The sequence below is a fragment of the Lycium ferocissimum genome, chromosome 10, assembly GCF_029784015.1.
Source record: "Lycium ferocissimum isolate CSIRO_LF1 chromosome 10, AGI_CSIRO_Lferr_CH_V1, whole genome shotgun sequence".
Classification (NCBI taxonomy): domain Eukaryota; kingdom Viridiplantae; phylum Streptophyta; class Magnoliopsida; order Solanales; family Solanaceae; genus Lycium; species Lycium ferocissimum.
Window position 1 is genome coordinate 18,722,062 of NC_081351.1, and position 20,454 is coordinate 18,742,515.

The following is a 20,454-nucleotide window of genomic DNA, read 5'->3' on the forward strand; positions in this document are numbered from 1 at the left end:
AGCAAACTTGTTCTTCTTTCTTTCTAATACTCTACAATCCACCATGTTAGGCCCCAGCTTTTTGCAGTGCTTACAATATTTGGGCAACCCTTCATATTCAAGTTTCTGAGAAAAACCTCTCAGAGGTAAATGTTCAGATTCAAGACCCACCCATATTTTATCTGGCAAAGGTTTTAGCAAATTCACCTCAACTCTAATGTTTGCCATACTTGGCCTGGTACGACCAGTTGTGGCATTATCCAGAGTTAAAGGTGTTCCCATTGAATGCATAAGTTGTTTCAAGTAGTGCCAGCTATAGAGGTGGAAAGACAAACCTGGTAAGAGGACCCACGCCGGGGCAATTGGATGATCTTCCTCAGGCTTGAAGTCCGGTGACCATTTCTGGAGCTATATTTGTATTCCGTCGAACTCAAACACCCTTCTAAACCAAACAGTGTTGAAATCATCTTAGTTTTGGAGGTCTATAAGCACATTAAAGTTATCATAAACTCCAAATTGGGTTCACTTTTCAATACTATCACCTCCTTGAATTTCGATCTCAATTTGTCAATTTGAGGTCTAGGTTTCAGAAATTTACCCACCAAGGTGTATCGGCAGTCCTACGCCATGACCCCATAGTATTCATCCATATTAAATATAGTTGCAGGTACTCCATTGTGAGTTGAAGGTCTAGCAAAAATTTGTTCTTTACCCCTACGAATGTAGTTTTAGGAGCTGTAATTGAACTAGCATAAGAAGATTTTTCCAAAATTCCACCAGTGGGTGGAGTCACCCCAACCTTGGGAGGAGCCTCATTCACTTGACTCGCCGGAAGAGGGCCTCCTGGTGGTTCCATGAAGGAGAAGCGTGTGAAGGGCGCGCTAAAGTAGCCGTTATAGAGTCGTTATTTAGTCGTTGTGGTAGGACGGAGAAGAAAGAGAAATTAAAGGTAAATAATACAGCCATACTCACAGTGCTGATTAGAGTGTTTGTTCCAAAAAGTGCCTTTAAGTCAAAATATCAAATTTTAGGTATGATATTCTTTTTACACATTTAGCCGGTCGTTCAAAACTAATTACAACTGATAGTCAATATACAAAAAATGTACATTAATTTTGTATATTACAATCGATATACAAAAGTTATATATTTGTTGTCTATTATTTTGGTAGGTAGCTATACAATGTAAGAGTGAACTATATAGGAAGAGACCCCTCTATCTTGTGAAGGAATGGCATGTCATTACCTTCTCTTTTTGCTGGATAAGTTAACTTGTAACTGTCTCCCTCTGTACTTCAATTTGTTCTTAATAAAATCTCAATTTAACCCAAAAAAAAAAAAAATACAATGTAAGAGTCGTTTAAAAAATAAAATAAAAATCCATTCATGTAACTTCCTGCCTCCGCCTGCAGTTACTTTTTAAATGACTTGATTGCGTAAATATTTATTTATCGTCGGTACGTAAAAGTTGAATTCTATAATAAATAGAGAGTGGATAGGGAAATAATTCCAGGTGGGCGGCTATACAATATAAAATTTCCTTTCTTGATTCGTCGCCTTGTATAACTTCCCGCCTCCGTCGTCATTACATGCCGTAACTTTTTAAATGACTTGATTGTGTAAATATTTTTATATCGCCAGTACATAAAAGTTATATTCTAAAATATAATAGAGAATGGAAACAAGATAATTTCCAGCTCACTAACACATTCTTGCTGACTAAGGAATCGAAATTTTTTTCTGACTCTCATCACATGCTGTTAACCATTCATGACTTCATATATACATATATAGTGACTAAAGCATATCTGGTTGATATCTTCTCATTTCTTGTCATTGGTTCATTCTTGATCAGATTCAGAAATACAGATATATACTTCTATGAGCGTATCTCTTATCTTTTCCAAGAATAGGAAGTATACATATATAGGCCTATTCTTTTATAACATCATCACAACAGATTTAGAATCCGAATTATATGGTTCGAGTTCGGAATTTTAGTACAAGTTAATTCGTGTTATTAATAAGTTTGAAATCAATTGTTTGTACTGATTTAGTCAACTTTTAACACATTTATGATGGTCAAGCCAAAATTACTGAATTGGGATGACATCCACCCCTAGTTGTTGCAACTCTTTCCGGTAGTCAAACTTGAGCCCGTCCTAATAGAGATGTTATTTGGTAACGTAATACCCCATCTATGATATGACGGCATTTGAGTCGATACGATACCGTTTTAGAAAAAACTTGACACATAAGCTGAAAATTTATACAACACAAAAAGTCTTTTATTGCAACAAATGTCTGGAAGGTATTATGATATTCCTTATATGGTTATAAAAACACTTGTAATCAAAGATAAAATGAAAAAGTTTAGAATTAAAGAATTACTAAATATATTAATGTATCATTCATTTTTCAATCAACCAAAAAGTAAATAGTATTGTATAAAATGAAAAAATAAGTTGAAGTATTTTACTCTTTGGGAGCTTTTTTCAGCTTGTTCGTTCTCCTTAAGATGTATGTTATGTTCCCATCCCTTTAGGACAAGTATAATATCTCAGGTAAATACTTATCCACACCGGATATTTATATCAACTTATATAAACTCATCATAGTTAAGTAATTTAATAAGAGTGTTAATTAAAAGTTTATGTACAAACACATATCTTGCATTTATTAGCTTGGTGTAAACATCGGGTATAGGTAAACTCTTACCCATATATTACATATGAATATTCAATACTATCAGTAACTCAAACCATTTTTTATCCGTATAAGTTTTCAACCCAACCATATTTGTTCTGAACACCCCCCCCCCCCCTCAAAAAAAAAAACCCCCTATTTTCCAGCATTATATATACATATCAAAGGGGCTCTTGTTATACATCTTAGTTTCCAATGTTTATCTTCATTGCGTTTATGCCCAATCATTGTAGGTCTCGCAAGTGGATAGGATTGAATGTGAAGCGCAGCCAAGGATGACTTGCCGCTATATCTCTTCTCTTCATTCACCATTTTCACAGAAAATTAAAGAATGAGAATAGAGAAAACATCAAAAGTACCATAAAGGATGTGGTGAGGCGGATGGAGTTGCTCCTCCCTTAGCCAGAGGTATGGAGTTCGAGTCTTGGGCATGAAAAACCCTTGGTAGGGAGCGCTTCCCCCTGAATGGTCCTACACAGCGTGAATCCAAATATAGTCGGGCTCCAATATGGGTACCGGCCGGGTGGAATCGAAAAAAGAGAAAAAAAAAACATCAAAAGTAGAAAAGAAAATGGACTTCTTATTTATTTGAGAAAATCGGCAAGTTATCTTTGGCTAGGGTTTCTTTCTCATATTCACATGTTGGATCTACGATGAATATGAGGAGTACGGCTCGATCAGGCCTTACTCACTCAACAAGGACAGAAACTTCACTCACCGAGGAAAGAAAATTAGGTAAGTGCCAATCCTTGTTCTAAAAGTTATTCGTGCTTAGTTAAAGGTCTCATGTGGCTGCGAGTCTTTTAATCCCTCATATGTTACATTCATTAGTATCCGCTACGAAAAAGCCTGAATTTCCAACAGGCTTTTTCTCGGAAATCTCATATTTTCTACAGTGTTCCAACAGGAAAGATCATCAAAAATTTGTGTTATTTAATAGTGATGTACGTCTACTCGTAGCAATAATAATATATAAGAATCTTCTGAGGATATCAAAATTTATGGTTTGATTTACTTGGTTGTTTTTGTAGTATTCCACATGAAAATGTGAATTAAGGTATACAACATGACTATATGGTTTCACGCATGAACTTTAATCACAGGGGCGGACCCACGTGTTGCCAAGTGGATTCAATTGAACCCACTTGGTCTGTAAATTTACTGTTTATGTAAGGAAAATCATCATTACATTTTAATATGTAAAACCTTTTGAATCCACTTGACACAAAGCTTGGCTCTGGCGCAGCGGTCAAGTGGGTTCAATTACACCTTCAGAATGCGGGATCAAACCTCTTTAGACATGCTGTATTTTGTTACTTTTGGCCATTTTCCTGCCATGCTACAAAGAACAAAGTATTGGCCAACAAAAGTCAGTTAATGTTGATTGGTAGTCAACTAGCTAGCCTTTATATTGTCTTTCTTTTTTTCCAATGTCACCTTTTATATTTTGTTTTCTTACCCAAATTCAATAAAAAATAATTATATAAGATCTATTTTACCTTAAAGAAATTAAAATTTCATGAAATGAATTTTGATACTCTCTTTTATAGTTTTTTTGCTAAAAGATGCAACTATATTTGTTGAAATTATATATAGTTTATTTTAATAGAGTTAATCAGTTTATATTAGTTTTTTAGTTTACAACTTTTTTTGTATCGTCTTTTATTCGTAAATAACAAAATTGGTCATTATGAATGAATTTTGTTAAATTACATAGAGTTAATAGATTTTTTAATTCTTGTTGAAGTAAAACTCTTTTAATTAGATAGTTTTTCTTAAAAAAAAAAAAAAGTAATAGGTTCTTTGCAATTTTTTTTCTCAAGTTGTTTTAAAAAAAAATTGAGGGTTGAGTTTAAAATAAGTCTATTTTGAGATTACATTATTAACAAAAAAGAGGGGGGGGGGGGGGGGGATTGTTCTGCTTAACGCTGCTTAAACTATTGGTTATCACCAATGATCCTCATTTATTACGTCGTAATTGAACCCGCTTGTGTAAAATCCTGGGTCCGCTACTGATGTGATAACACGTCAATTACTAGTTTTACCAAATTATCAATGAATGTTTATCAAGAAATTTATCTTCTAATTATCTAATAAATGGACCTGAATATGTAAATACTTTTTAAATTGTCAGTGCATAGAACGTAAAACAGATGTATATAGAGCTTTATTTTAACCATATAAGTTAGTTACAATTTGCAATTAAATTAGTTACAATTTGCAATTAAAATCTACTTAACGCTTCTTACATGCTGGCAAGCATAAACATTTACACGTTATGTTGATTTTCAAGATCTCAGTGAAACTGTAAGCTCTAGTCCATGTTCCATTGATAAGATGGTCATCATCCTGTACTTGACTGGATGACCTGGCACCAACTTGAATTTGTAAAATCGACACAAAATTGCAAGTGCCATTTTCATCTGAAGATATGCTGAGTCCTTCCCCAGGCATATCCTTGGCCCTCCCTGCAATACCATGGCACATGAATTTGGTAATACAAAGGTAATACAAATAGAGGCGTAATCAGAATTTGAGCTTTATGGATTCGGCATGCCACTAAAGCCACCGATCATTTGAGTTATTGGGCTCGAAATTTAATATTTCTACATATTTAGTACTCCCTCCGTCCCATTTTATACGAGGGTGTTTGACTAGACACGAAGTTTAAGAAATAAAGGAAGACTTTTGAAACTTATGGTCGAAAACAAACTATAGAAATTTGTGTGGCTAAAAATTATTTCATTAAAGGTAAAAAGGTAAATTCAAAGTTGAATTTTCTTGAATATATAAAGGTGTCATTCTTTTTTGGATTGACTAAAGAGAAAAGAGTATCATATAAATTGGAATGGAGGGAGTCAATTTCTTAAAACATAGGATCTGAACCATAGCTACATAGGTTACTTTGATGGTCTTAGGTTACTTAGATGGTACATTCCCCCTTTAGTCAGGACCATCTCTAAGATAAGGTTAATGAAGCCATATTTCTTTAGGTCCCAAAAAATTAAAGGCCCCCAAAATGTTGTTATTATATGTATAACGATAATTTTAATTTATACAGTTATGGTAAATAAAAGGTTCTAAATTATATGCTTTCTTCCTTTTTTTTTTTTTTTTTTTTTTTTTTGTTGTTGAAGTTGTTCGGGTGAGTTGTTAGTTTCCTTTGAGTAGGTTATTTCCCTTTTATCTCTTCGCTTGATCCATAGATCAGAAAGTCAGTCCTTTTGAGTTCTAACTCATCAATATACGAATTTTAGAAAATATGTTTGGGGGCTCTTGTAATTGTTTGGTTTTAGGCTACCAATTCTATTGAGCCGTCCGGACAACTAGTCTACCTTCTTCTTTTTATCCTCTTATCACTCATTTTGAACAGCTTTTCGTGCAAAATATGTTCTATTTTCTTCGTTTATATATACCTGGAAAGCAGTAAATTTGAATGGAGATGCATTTTGGAAAGTCCCATCTTTAAGCCATCTCTCAGGATTGAATAAAGCTGCATCAGAACCCCAGTTGTATTCCATTCTACCCATAGAGTAAGGTACATAGGTCACCATCCCTCCAGCCTTCAACTTTGTTCCATCTGGTAAAACATCATCTTCCAATATTCCCTTAGGATCCTGGTGACATTAAAACCAACTCATTCACCTGTAAGTTCTATGTGCTGATGGTGTAAAAATGGTACTGACCTACTATATCAAGTTAAAATTCACTAACGGTGTGAAAAAATTCTACAATGTCGGTGTTACTAGAAATATGCGGATTTTCCACGGATGTTCATGTCAAAATGCCGTTGTTAGTTTGGAGTTTTCGATGGAAGTCCGTCGGGAACAGTTTCCGACAAACACATTTTCCCCGGACTCTGTTAGAAATCCCATGATAAATACGCATGTTTCTAGTAGTACGTGACTTAAAAACTAAGATATTAAAGTTGAGTGGTGACCAATTGATAGGAATGTGTGATGAATGTTGGCCTGATTTTGGCACACATCTTATCAATTGGTCCTGGTGACATTAAAATTAGCTCATTCACCTAGTGCTTATATCAATTAGAGCGTAAGTTCTATGTGTCGGTGGTGTAAAGATGGTACTTACCTACTATATCAGGTTAAAATTCACCAATAGTGTAAAAAACCTCTAAATTATCAGTGTTACTAGAAATCTAAGGATTTTCCATGGACATTTCCGGCAGAACGCCATCAGTAATTTTAGAGTTTCCGATGACAATCCGTCGGGAACAGTTTCCGATGAGCACATTTCCCATGGATTTCGTTGGAAATTCACAAAAAATACGCGTGTTTCCAGTGGTACATAACTTAATCCTATCAATTAAAGTTGAGTGGTGACCAATTGATAAGAATGTGTGCTGAATTTTGGCCTGATTTTTGCAACAAAATCGGGGGAGCTAACTAACCTGAGGAACAGCAGGGTACAATCGAAGAGTCTCTGTAATCACAGCATGCAAATAGTATAATTTTCCCAATGAATCATAATTAAGGAGCCCTGCGAATTGTATTGCTCTCGAATCGACTGATTCAGGATCCTCTGCGTCATACTGATGCAGCGACACGTTCTCTTCTTTAGCGCGGATTTGTTCCAACAATCTCAGCTCCTCGTACAGCTTCTCTGCTACGTGCTCGTGAGTCATAATCATGTATATAGCCCAAGACAGAGTCGTTGCAGTTGTATCGCGACCCGCGATGACAAAATTCAGGACAATGTCTCTCAGGCTTTTATCAGTCATATTGTTCTCAGGATCTTTCCCTTGCTCAATGAACCTTGACAATAGGTCATGCTTATTAACCTGGTTATGATGAAAATCATTGAGAAATCAGCATAGTATATAAGACTAATAGCCTGTTTTGTCAAGCTATCAGAAAACTGTTTATTCTGGAAAGTGTCTTTTCATCATAAATGCTTTTTTCAAAAAGTAATTTTGGAGAGTAGCAGTTTGTATTTAGTTAATCAAACTAAAAGCACTTTTGTCAAAATGGTACAGCAGCAATATGTGCTTGGCTGGAAAAAGTTATGTTTTTCAGCTTCTCAAAAACATTGTCTACTACTATTCAAAAGAATTTTTTATTTTTCTAAAAGTTTGACTAAACACCTCAACTCTCTAAAATAAACTTGGAGAAACAAGCTATAATTTAGCTAAACCATAATTATAAAAAGTTCCAATGAGCTTACTTTCTCATTTGTTTCTATCTCAGCTTTCCTTTTTCTTATGACAGAATATGTGAAATCATCAATTGTTCTAATACTCTGATCAAGGATGGCTTCTGATCCTATGTTGAGAAATTTCTTGATTTTCCACAAAGGGTCAATGAATCTTAGTGTCACAATGACATTTGCAGCATCAAATGCCTTTGCAAAACTATTCTCTGGTAAATTTGGATCCAATGTTCCTATCTCTACACCAAATCCCACCTTACATATTGAGTCCAGAGTCATCCTCATCAAGAGATCCTGAAAAAAAAAGATTTGATTAGCAACAATACAAAAATAAACCAGCCAAAAAGTTCTAATATCTCTGTCCCATTTTACATGACACGGTTTTCTTTTTAGAGCCTATTTGGATTAGCTGATTCTAAATTCCTAATAAGCAAATTTAAGTGCTGAAATTAATTTTATAAATAAACAATATTACATGTTTAGATAAAAATGACACTTGATGTGTTTGGTAAAATGTTCTTATAGAATAATTTATACATTTAGTCAAATACCCTCTAAATTTGAAAGAATTCAACTTTTTTTACTTTAAGAACGACATCTTCTTTTTTGAAAAAATTCCACTTTAATCTTTCAATTCTATCCTTAATTACATAACGTATAACCACACAAATATTTGTGTATATGTTTTAGATTATAAATTTTAAAAGTTTTTCTTTCTTTCTTAAATTCCATATCCAGTCAAACACTGTTATATATAAAAAGAGACGAAGGGAGTATCTTAAATCTTAATCATTGTATTTCATGTCTAAGCAGAATTCAGCAACTCACCTGCATGTCTACTTGCTCATTCTTGAAAGATGCTTGATTTAGAATCTTAAAGAGTTTAAGACTATAGTCCCTGAAAACTACAGTATTGAAATCCCTTAAATTCTTTGAAGCAAACTCAAAGCTAGCAGTCTTCCTTTGTTTCCTCCAAAGCTCACCATCCACATTAAAGATGCCATCTCCAAGCAACACTTCCATATATGAATGATACACTTCACCCTGTGCCAAAGCAAAAATCAACCATTCATTCTCATGCATGCTAGACTAAAACCATATGTCAGCTGAAAGAAAATAAGATTTCCATATAGTGAATATAGAAAAAAATCACGCGCCTATTTTTTTTTGGGAAAAATTACATCTCAATACCTTTTGGGTGATCTAGTTTACAAAATAGCCAACAATGTATAGATTTTGCAATATTTTTACTTAAATATACATAAACTTTACATATAATAAGCATATACTACACTTATAATATACGTATACCATACTTATAGTGTACATATTAGTTTATAGATTTTGTATATTTGGGCTACTGCCGGTAATTAAGTTTGGCCGAAGATACATATGCATAACTTTCCCTTTATTTTCCGTTTTTTTTTTTTTAAAGGAAAAGCAAGAGAGTACAAGTATAAGCTGAATAGGTTGATGAGTAGCCTTGGAGCCGAGAAAGAAAGTAGACTCAACATGCTAAGGAGTAGGCCTGGAGCAAGTCAGAGACGAGAGAAGCCCAAAGCAGCTTAATTGGTTGAGTTGAGAGAGAAGCCAAGAGCAATACAAATGGGGGGGGGGGGGGGGGGGGGGGCTTCTTACGTACATATACCGTCGGCCGAACTTAATTACTGGCAATAGTCCAAATATACAAAATATATACACTAATATGTATATTATACGTATGGTATATGTATATTTATAGTATAAATATACAAAATCTATACATTTGTTAGATGTTTTATAAACTAGATCACTCAAAGATATTGGGTTGTAATTTTCCCTGCACTATAAGGTAAAGAGAAGATAATTGTAAAAATGGATTTACCAAAATTTAGTATCATGTTAAGAATCTGAGCATCCCAACACAAAACTTGAAGTGGCTCTAGACATTATATCCATTTTAAAGTACACTTAACACATTCAGTGAGGGACAAATGTATTATCTAACGGATGCTATTTTATTTTTCCAAGTTCTCTCTTTGATTTCGGTAGGATGCCAAATGGGCGGGTTAGATTGAACTTAGACAAGTCAAAATGACATCTCATTAACTCACCCAAATTAAGGTTACTCTGACAGGATCAAGATAGGCTAGACAATGAGTCATGACCCAATTTGTCTAACTCAAACGAAGTTTTAATTTCATTGTTTTTTTCTTATAATTCGTTTACTTATTAAATAAACCTTTTTATTTATTATTATGGAAATTTGACAAGCTCCCGTATGGATCAATTTGACCTACATATTTGGCCCAAATCATTTACTTTTGGATGAGCTGACTTGGACTATGCCCAAGTTAATCCCATGAAATATGCTTACCCCATCCGCTCAAGCTTGGACGGATTAGACGAATATATATAGATATTTTATGCGCTAACTTTGCCACCATAGATTTTGGTATCTTCCCAAAGAGAGAAAATCAATACTCCTCACTAAATCGTACAATCTGAATGGATAATTATGATAAGACAATTATGAGGGGGCAAAAGGATCATATACCTTTGGATAATTATCAAAGTTTGTTTTGAGAACATGTTCGACATTAGCTGGATGAGCAATGTAAGTATAAGTTGTAGTCATCGCAGGTACAACAACGGTTGGAGACTCAGCCAAATACTCGACAAGCCAATCATGCATTCGATCAAAATTCACCCATTGTTCCAAGCCTGCACCAATAATAGGCCAATTAATTGGGCCTTTCTTATTTTTCTGCCTAAATGTTTGGATGAATGTCCAAGAAAAAACCAAGCAAACTAACAACGTTAATAATTCCATGTAGTTGTGTTTGATGATGAGCTATGAGAAATATTGGAAATTATGGCATGAAGATGTGAAAGTTGTGTGTTAATCTTATAGATATGGAGGATTATGTAAAGTGGTTTAGGCATAGGTTACTTGTGAACTTTCTACAAAATTGTCAATAGTCTTTGCATGTAGTGAATTGAAAATGTTGCACGTTCTTTGTGTCGTCAACCAAACCAATATTGTCCAACCATTTTTCTTTGTGTAATATACACTTTCACTGTAAATCCAACCTTCGTGTCATTTTTATATATTATAGTAGGTAACATATCTTTATTTAAAGATTAGATCTCACATTTAAGGAGGCTTACGTATTGAACATCGGTATAGTTTTATGTAAGTCAACCTCGCTTATAGTTAAACCAACTTAAGGCACACGCAAGTCGACATTTTCATCACATACAAATGACTAGCAATCATTCAGAGTTGCTATTTGGGAAAAGGAAAAAAAAATATTTACACATGGTGCTTGCTGGTTGCTACTAAAATAATAAATCTATGAGGCATGTGTGCCTTTTATATAAATGTTTATAATTTAACTTCGTATAAAGTGGGGAACTTTAAACATATATACAATCAAAACAAACAGTTAACATCAGCGTCAGCTCAAAAAAAGATTCATCTGACCTTTTGAATGGGATCCCCTCCCCACCCCCCACCCCCCGACCCCCCACCATTTCTTATAGTAATCAAATCCATTTTACGCTAGCTTCCAGCATATTAAATTTATTGAATAGATTCTTTTTTCTCTGTCACTCGTTTTTTGTGTGTAGATATGAAGGGTTCAATGTTAGTAAGTTTTAAAAATACTTACTTACTTAGTTAGCTATTCTAAAATAAGAAAATATACGAAACAAATGACTATTCTTACTGCAGGTTTATACATTCTTCGCCATTGCAATCAGTCACAGGAGCACGTTAGAAAGAACTCTACCATTTTAAAAGGGAATTTTGGTACTACTCATGCTTCATATTTGTTTGATACAACCTGATGATAGATTTTTGTGACTATGTGCTTGTGAGAGAGAGCGAATGCTTCATTTACCATATTCTTACTCAGTGTAATATTTTAACCAGAAAGTAACAGTTATACATGTGATTTATGTTACCTTGTATGACTTGTGCATGACTTGGCTCAGTTTTAAGAGACATATGTATGCTTGTGTGTATTACTGCTTGCTACTTGCTATTACATCAGTTCAAATTCGGTTACTGGTGTGCAGAGGCGAATTCAGGATTTCAAGAGGATGGGTTCACCATCAGGGGGCGCATTTAAATGTGCCCGAACACCCTCGGCAAAAAATTACAGTGTATATATAGGGTAGATTTTCTGTATTTATGTAGATATGTTAACTTTTGAACACCCTGAACAAATGCAAAAGGTTAGCTTAAGCGGTCCAAGGTGTTCAAATTGTCTTTAGTATCCTAGGTTTGATTCCCATTGACAACATTATTTTTTTATATTTAGCTTTTGTTTTTTTTGGAACCCCTTGAATGAAAACTCTGGATCTGCCACTGTTCACCATTGCTTTTAAGATAAGATATAACATTTTATAGTGACATCAACTTGGCGAGCAAAAAACGTTAAAAGCTACTTAGAATAAAAGAAAAAAAAGATGCAAAAGTGCATTTAGGCGGGTTCAATGGGATTAAAACCAACACTTAACCAGTGCTCCGCTAGGTCTTATTTGACCATGTGTTCCTTTAATTAATATTAGATATATTTTAAGAATTATATACATAGTATACCCAGTTTAGTCGGGCGAGCATGAGTTCACGTGACCCATATTTTCTACACAAATTCGCTCCTGCTGGTGTGAACATCAAGACGGGAGACATAGCCGATTGTCTCGAGCGTGAGTGTCGTGAAGGTCATTGATAGCTACCCCATGCTTAATTACAGGGACTACTTATTTGCCATAGGAGGTATATCAGCTTTTTCCATGCATGTAGCATGATGACATGAGTTCCGCGCACTCAGGGCAATTGTGTGCAAATACTTTTCAGCAGGAAAAGTCTTTTCAAATTAACTCATCGGTTATCAACTTATAGTTTTAGCTTTTAGTTCAGTATCAGTTTTCAGATTCTGAATCATTTATATGTTTACCTACGAATATGTTTTCTTGCTGTTTATGTTATTTTCCTAAGTCTTGCTTCACCTCTTTGGGAGGTAATCTATGAGACTTACTGATGGAGCATCATGTCGGTGATATTTAGCACGTCAGGGCCTGCTTCTTTGCCTTGATGTAAATGTAGCTGACCACGGATCAACTATATCATCTCCTTCAGATCTATGATTCTTTTTGGGTTAATATTATGATGATAAAAGATTCAAATCTGCCCCTAATGTTTGTAATTTGGTCAAAATATATTCTCAATTAACCTACATTAGCTGATATATACACACACTCTCTTTTGTTGTGAATAAACGGCTCATGAATGCTCATGTCACTAATAATCTTTTTAACTGTAGTGGAAGCTGTATACGGTCAATACCGGACATAACGTAAACCGATGAAATGAGGACCGAGGGAAAGAAGAGAGGAACGTGCCTGACGACATTCGAGCTAAACCGAGGGAGCACTTGGACCGGAGCTGAGTAAGGATGCCATTTGGTCCGGTTTAGCAGTTGATCCGCATGGCCGTTGCTCCGGTTTAGCAGTTGGTCCGCATAGCCGTTGTTCCGGTGTAGCCGTTGGTCCGCGTGGTCGTTGGTCCGGTACAGCCGTTGCACGTGAGCCACGCGTCAGTAGCGTCCTGCCATGGTCAGCCACCAACCATGCGTGTGTCAGACGGCGCCGTCAGTCCAATCCCACCAAATCCGTTCAGGGCTGTCCTTGTCGTTATTATTTTATTTAGTTCACATTGTACGAAGCCCATGGGGGCAGCACTATAAATATGGGACATCCCCCTCCTTTGAGGGGGTTGGCTCCCTTTATCTTTCAAGAACACTTACAAGAGAAGAATCTCATATATTTATTCTCCCTCTCATTTATTCGGCCAAGGTCATTTCTTTTTAGAATTATTGCTAATAAGATAATTCATTGCTCCTAACGTCTACATCTTTGGCTGCTTTAGTGGTGAGCCTTCAAATCTATATTTTCTCTATCTTACATACGTCAAGAACAAAGCACATATCCTATACCCATTCACAAATTCAATTGGTTATCCGATTTCGGGGTAAACAGTTTGGCGCCCACCGTGGGGCTAGGATAATAGTTCTTAGTCTTGATTCTTATCAAACTCATTTAAACCGTAACCCCCGTTCGTCTCGTCAAAAACAAATCTATGGCTGACGTCGGGCAATCCGGTCACGTTAACAACACCGAAATTAAAAGTGGCGGAAAATGAGGGCGGCGAACGACGGGGCCGCCGAATCCTGCGCGACCCGAACCCCAGATTGACTCGAGGGAGGGGCTCAATCGGCAAAACACCGTGGATCAAGAGAATGCTGCCCTACCGGCCACTGATCCTCTAAGAACTCATAACTCCGTTACATTGTCTCGGACCCAAAGCGGAAGGAACCCCGGAGGCACCGAATGACGGCATTAATTTGCGTCTGATTTTCGAGATGTTGCAGGAACAAAGAGCAGCAATTGTCGAGCAAGGAATGGCGATTGCCCGGTTGCAAGGCGGACAAGGGGAAGTTGGGCCGGAAAAGGCCAAGGGTACATTGGAGAGCGGAAGGAATGAGCCGCGGGTGGTCGAGAGCAATGATTCTGGGGCCGGTTCCTCCACCGAGGTCCTAAAGATGCTTGAGACTTTGGCAAAACGGGTGGATTCGACCGAGAAGAAGGTTGAGACATATAACTCTCGGGTGGACCAGATACCGGGGGCCCCGCCTTTGCTGAAGGGGCCGAATTCGAAAAGGTACATTCAACGGCCTTTCCCACCGAGTGCGGCCCCAAAGGCGGTCCCAAAGAGGTTCAAAATGCCGACGTACGAAAATACGACGGCACCACGGACCCGCACGAGCACGTGACCTCATATACCTGCGCTATAAAGGGCAATGATATGGAAGAAGATGAAATTGAGTCGGTATTGCTGAAAAAGTTTGGAGAAACTCTGTCGAAGGGAGCGCTGACGTGGTATGACCATCTACCCGAGCACTCGATCACGTCGTTCGAAATGCTGGCTGACGCCTTCGTAAAGGCCCATGCCGGTGCCATCAAGGTGCAGGCCCGTAAGGCCGACATCTTCCGGATTACGCAAAGGGACGATGAGTTACTAAGAGAGTTCGTCTCCCGGTTCCAGAGGGAACGGATGGAATTACCCCCGGTGCCAGAAGAATGGGCCGCACAGGCTTTTACAAAGGGGCTCAATATGCTAAGCTCGGTTGCCTCGGCCAAGTTGAAGGAAAACCTGCTAGAATACGAGGCCGTAACATGGGCCGATGTCCACAATCGGTATGAGTCGAAGATTCGGGTAGAGGATGACCAGCTCGAGCTCTCTCCGGTAAGGTCAAAAATGAACGGAAGCTTCGAGAAACCGAGGAAGGGTTACGAAGCGAAGTCCGAATCGACTAGAGAAAGGTTTCGGCCATACTCGCACCCGGAGCGACCAAATTTCAAGACGAAAAAATCGAGGGAAGGCCCGAGCCGCCTCTCCGGTCGAAGTAGCAGAATGGACACGCGTCCGCCGAACACGGGGGGCCCTCGTTCAGAAGCGACACCGGGAGTTCAGCCAGCAATAAAGGTCCTCCAAGGATTTCGGAGCACAACTTCAACGTCAGTACCTCGGATCTTGTCTTGGCCATCGGTCGTGTTTCGGATGTTCGATGGCCGAAGCCACTAAGGACAGATCCCGGGCAACGGGATCCGAGCATGGTTTGTGAATATCACGGAACCCACGGTCATAAAGCGAGGATTGCCGCGGTTGAGAGAAGAGGTAGCCGGTTGTTGAAAAACGGCCACCTCCGAGATCTATTGAGTGAACGAGCCAAAAGCCATTATAAGGAGAGAGAAGTTCATCGAAGGATCGAACCAGTCGAACACCAGCATGTGATCAATATGATAGTCGGGGGGATTGACGTCCCTAGGTGTCCGGTAATGAAGCGGACAAAGATCTCCGTTGTTCGGGAAAAGCGTACCCGAGATCATTTATCCGGAGCCTCCATCTCCTTCGACGACGCGGACGCAGAGGGCGTCATTCAACCGCACAATGACGCGTTGGTAATTTCTGTACTTATCTTTAAGACTATGGTTAAACGTATCTTGATTGATCCAGGTAGCTCAGCCAACATAATTCGATGGAGAGTGGTCGAACAGTTAGGACTGCTCGACCGAATCGTACCGGCAACCCGGGTACTCGGTTCAACATGGCGGCGAAACCACAAAAGGGGAGATCTCATCGCCGTAAACATTGAGGCCACCATTCAACGGACACGGTTCTACGTGATCGAAGGGGACGCCCAAGTATAATGCGTTATTGCGCGGACTGGATACATAGCATGAGGGCGGTGCCTTCAACACGCATCAAATGCGTCGAAATTCCCCACCTTGGAGGGAGTGAAAACCATCCGTGGTGAGCAGCCCGCAGCAAAGGAGATGTTCGCTGTAGAGGAATCGACGCCCCGGCCTGAGGAACCGGCTCAAGAAAAAAAGGGTGTAACCGGAGAGGGAGCCCCCCAATAGCAATCAAAGAATATCGGGGCGGATCCGGAGTACGGAGAGGATGACGGGATGCCCCGATCTTTTGTCACGCCAGACGACTCGGACGCAACCAAGTCGACCATAGAAGAGCTGGAGCAGATCATTCTGTTCGAGTTCCTACCAGACAGAAAGGTATACCTGGGCACGGGGCTTACCCCGGAGCTCAGGCACAAATTAATTGAGTTTCTTCGAGCTAACGCCGATTGCTTTGCATGGTCGCATATAGATATGACAGGTATATCACCAGAAGTGGCTTCACACAAACTAAGCTTGGACGGTAAGTTCTCCCCGGTGAAGCAAAAAAGGAGGCCCATGTCGGAGTCAAAGCATGCCTTCATCAAAGACGAGGTAACAAAGCTTTTAAATATGGGTTCCATCCGGGAGGTGAGATATCCGGATTGGCTTGCTAATGTGGTGGTGGTGCCCAAAAAAGGTAATAAATTCCGGATGTGTGTCGATTATAAAGATTTAAACAAGGCGTGCCCGAAGGATTCATTCCCGTTGCCGCACATCGATAGAATGATCGATGCTACGGCCGGACATGAAATGCTAAGTTTTCTCGACGCTTACTCCGGGTATAACCAAATCCGGATGCACCCGGAGGATCAAGAGAAAACATCCTTCATAACCCGATATGGGACTTACTGTTATAACGTCATGCCTTTCGGATTAAAAAATGCCGGTGCAACTTACCAACGCCTAGTTAACGAAATGTTCGAAGAACATATAGGAAAAACGATGGAAGTTTATATTGACGATATGGTTGTTAAGTCCCTGGAAACAGAGGACCATCTAAAGCATTTGCAGGAAACCTTCGATGTGCTCCGCAGATACAACATGAAGCTTAACCCGGAGAAGTGCGCCTTCGGGGTGAGGTCCGGTAAATTTTTGGGCTTCATGGTATCGAACCGGGGGATCGAAATCAACCCGGACAAAATCAAAGCCATCGAGGACATTGAGGTCGTGAACAGCATAAAAGGGGTACAAAGGCTCACCGGGAGAATAGCGGCACTAAGTCGCTTCATATCAAGGTCCTCCGACAAATGCCACCGTTTCTTCTCTTTGCTCAGAAAGAAGAACGACTTCGTTTGGACACCGGAGTGTCAAGAGGCTCTACGAGAGCTGAAAAGGTATCGACCAGCCCCCGTTCTCACACACACAAGGCGCGAGAGCCGCTTTCACTACTAAAAAAAACGGAAAAAACCGTTGACAAAAACCGACGTCTAGCGTCGGTTTTTTTTAATAAACCGACGGAAACCGACATTTTAACCTCCGTCGGTTTTAATAGCCTCGCTTTCGAGAAAATCGACGGACAACGTCGGTTTTAACCGACGGACAACATCGGTTACGTTGTCGTCGGGTTTTATTGAAATATTTTTAAAAAATTAAAAAAAAAAATTAAAAAACCGACGGACGGGGTCGGTTTTATTAAATTTTCGGATTTTTTATCTTATATATAAATAATATATATTTTATGAAAAAACGACGCACTGCGTCGGTTTTGTTATATAATTTTTTTATTTTTAATTATAAAACCGACACAGCGAGTCGGTTTTTTTTTTAAAATATAAGCATTAATTCCGAAAAAACCGACGGACGGAGTCGGTTTTGCGGAAAATCTCGCAAAATTAATTTCCGAGAAAACCGACGGACGAGAGTCGATTTTCCGTCGGTTTTACGGAAAATTTTAGAGTAAATCTTTGCATTTTACGCAACCACACCTTGCACAAAAACCGGTACCAAAATCTGCTCGAAACCAATAACAAAAAATCGCTCAAAATTAGCATTAAAATGCTCCAAATCAATTCTAAAAGAGCTACAACACATAAAATCATCCTAAGTAATAATAAAACACATCAAATACGATCTAAATAAACCTTCAAAGTTAAAATATTTAAATGACCAACCAAAAGTACCATTAACTAGTTTTAACATAAGTCCATTATTAAATTCAAACTACTACAAGCGATCATCCGGTGTTCGGGCTACGAAATCACCGTCATCATCATCTTGCGGGTCGAGAGGGAGGGGAGAGAGAGAAGGGCACACAAAACGTCCACATGCGATGTGGCTTTTAACTTGTGCCATTAGCAATTCAATATTCGCTTTCATGGTGTTTACTTTCCTCAAACTCTTCTTGCCTCGGTTTCGGCTAATTTCCTATTAAGTTACGGGCATGATTTCTGCCGCCATAGCCGCGACCCGAACATCATCAACTCCCGGCTTGTCGAGAAGACCCTTCACCTCGCAACTCGACCGAAGGCGACTTAAGTTGTTCCTCGGGCCTAGACCGTACGCTCTACCCTTTTGTACTCCCCAGCTCGCTTTCTACACCAAAAATCTATCTCTAATTCCGTGAGGACGGCCTTGATACTCAGTTTGGTTTGCATTTGTCTTCGGTCCACATGATCCATATAATTGCCTCGTATATTAAAAAATGAAACTTAGTATATAACGAATATTATCATAATTAAAACTTATATATAATTACTTAAATAATAAAATTATCACTTACATAGGATTCACGAGCCCTGTCCTCAACCCATAAGGTCGGATCCGACTCGTGCTTCTTCTAGAGAAATAAAATCTACATTTTAGTATTGAGGTTATAGAAATACTACAACTTAACAATTCTAACTTTGAAAAGCACAATCTCAATCAATTCTAATTTAGAATGATCGATAACCAATTCTAATAACTTATGGGTTTCTAACAAAAAGCACAATCCAACAACAACAAAAAAACTAGTCAAATACTAAAGTATATATTTTTGCACATATTCAACATCAACAATATTACAAAGAATGATAACTAAGCTAACACAAATACATTGACAAAGAATATGAACATAGCACAATCTCAACCCCAAAAAAAAAAAATGACAAGTAAATTAAACTAGGTAAATAAAGTTTACTTCTTTTTTTTCCAAATTCAACATTAATAACATTGCAAATGATGTTTAACAAATAAATAGGCAGGCATTAGGCCTAAAATCTACAAATAAAACTAAGATTAAAAGAATTTTAAATGCCCTAATTTAAGAGAAACTAACCTTCAAAATGGGTTTGGGGTAGGGAGTCACAGAGCGGCCGTTGGCGGCTAAGGCCGAGGGGGCGGCGTCGGGCGGAGGGGAGGGGGCGGCGGTTAGGGTTTGGGGAGGTGGGGGATTAATTTTGAAGAAGACAAATAAATGGGAAAGAATCCACACCGCCATTTATAGGAAAAGCGACGGACAAAACCGTACACCGTCGGTTTTTTCCGCACATTTGACCGAATTTGACCCCAAAAATTTAAAAAATGAAACCGACACCGGTCCGTCGGTTTCAGCTTTTTCAAAAAAAAAAAATGTTTATTATTTTTTTTAAAAACAAAATGAATTGTATATTATTTATAATATTTTTAAAATAAAACCGACGTACGGCGTCGCTTTATATTAATTTTTTTTTTTTTTAATTAAACCGACGTGGGACGCCGGTTTATTTCTTCGAATTATATTTTCAAAATTACGCAAAAAAACCGATGTTGTCCGTCGGTTTTACGATTAAAATAATTAAAAATACAAAAAAAGCGAACGCGTGAGTCGGTTTTTTGTCTAAGCAACGACGACCGGCGGTCGGTTTTTGATCCGTCGATTTTTTAGCTTTTTTAGTAGTGTTTTCCTCTGCCAGGCATCTAGTAGCGGTAAGTGGCGTTTTGGTCCGAGAGGAATCGGCACGCAATTCACATCTGTATGTGAGGTAATCCCCCCGAGGGATGCGAAACCCGGATCCCTCGTTTTGGAAAAAATTGGGCGTTAGCATTGGCAAGCGCCTCCGTAAAAACTCAAACCTTATTTTCGACGCCACCCTATACGTGTTGTGACCACTTACCCTTTGAAAAATATCATGCATAAACCAGGTCCTGGGGTTTAAAAAAAGGGGGAAATTGCGGCTCGATATCGGATAAAACCCCGAACGGCCTCAAATCCCATCTTGGCCCCTTCGTGGGCCACTTTGCCCTGTGGGGTGAAGGAACTCCTCGACCTCGGGGGCCCGGGGTTTGGACTGTACGGACGGGGGCCCCGAACCGAGTTCGGGGGGAATGTCCCAAAAATCCCCTGGGGGGTTCTTC

At 38.6% G+C, this 20,454-nt stretch overlaps 1 protein-coding gene and 2 long non-coding RNA genes across 3 annotated transcripts; 2 read left to right on the forward strand and 1 right to left on the reverse strand.

Annotated features, from left to right (window-relative positions):
- Positions 1–2,038: 2,038 nt before the first annotated feature.
- On the forward strand, positions 2,039–3,699 carry LOC132032679 (uncharacterized). The gene is made up of 2 exons (XR_009408577.1): positions 2,039–2,198; positions 2,352–3,699. It is a non-coding gene; the product is annotated as an uncharacterized LOC132032679 (long non-coding RNA).
- A 1,274-nt stretch (positions 3,700–4,973) lies between these two features.
- Positions 4,974–11,556, reverse strand: LOC132032678 (cytochrome P450 704B1). Its single transcript, XM_059422356.1, has 6 exons — positions 10,391–11,556; positions 8,683–8,898; positions 7,870–8,148; positions 7,097–7,486; positions 6,102–6,302; positions 4,974–5,153 (listed from the first exon to the last, which is right to left on the reverse strand). The coding sequence occupies exons 1-6, from the start codon at positions 10,664–10,666 to the stop codon at positions 4,974–4,976; spliced, it is 1,542 nt and encodes a 513-aa protein (XP_059278339.1). The 5' UTR covers positions 10,667–11,556.
- Positions 7,298–9,627, forward strand: LOC132032680 (uncharacterized). The gene is made up of 2 exons (XR_009408578.1): positions 7,298–8,066; positions 9,290–9,627. It is a non-coding gene; the product is annotated as an uncharacterized LOC132032680 (long non-coding RNA).
- Positions 11,557–20,454: the final 8,898 nt, after the last annotated feature.

What these genes read in the sequence shown, in the direction of transcription:
- LOC132032678 (XM_059422356.1), bottom strand. Translation starts at nt 10,666, where the DNA reads ATGGAATTATTAACGTTGTTAGTTTGCTTGGTTTTTTCTTGGACATTC. An exon ending in ACTTTGATAATTATCCAAAG is followed by an intron (nt 8,899 to 10,390) that starts GTATATGATCCT and finishes GCTTTGGCACAG; the next exon opens with GGTGAAGTGTATCATTCATA. An exon ending in TGTACCCTGCTGTTCCTCAG is followed by an intron (nt 6,303 to 7,096) that starts GTTAGTTAGCTC and finishes TAATGTCACCAG; the next exon opens with GATCCTAAGGGAATATTGGA.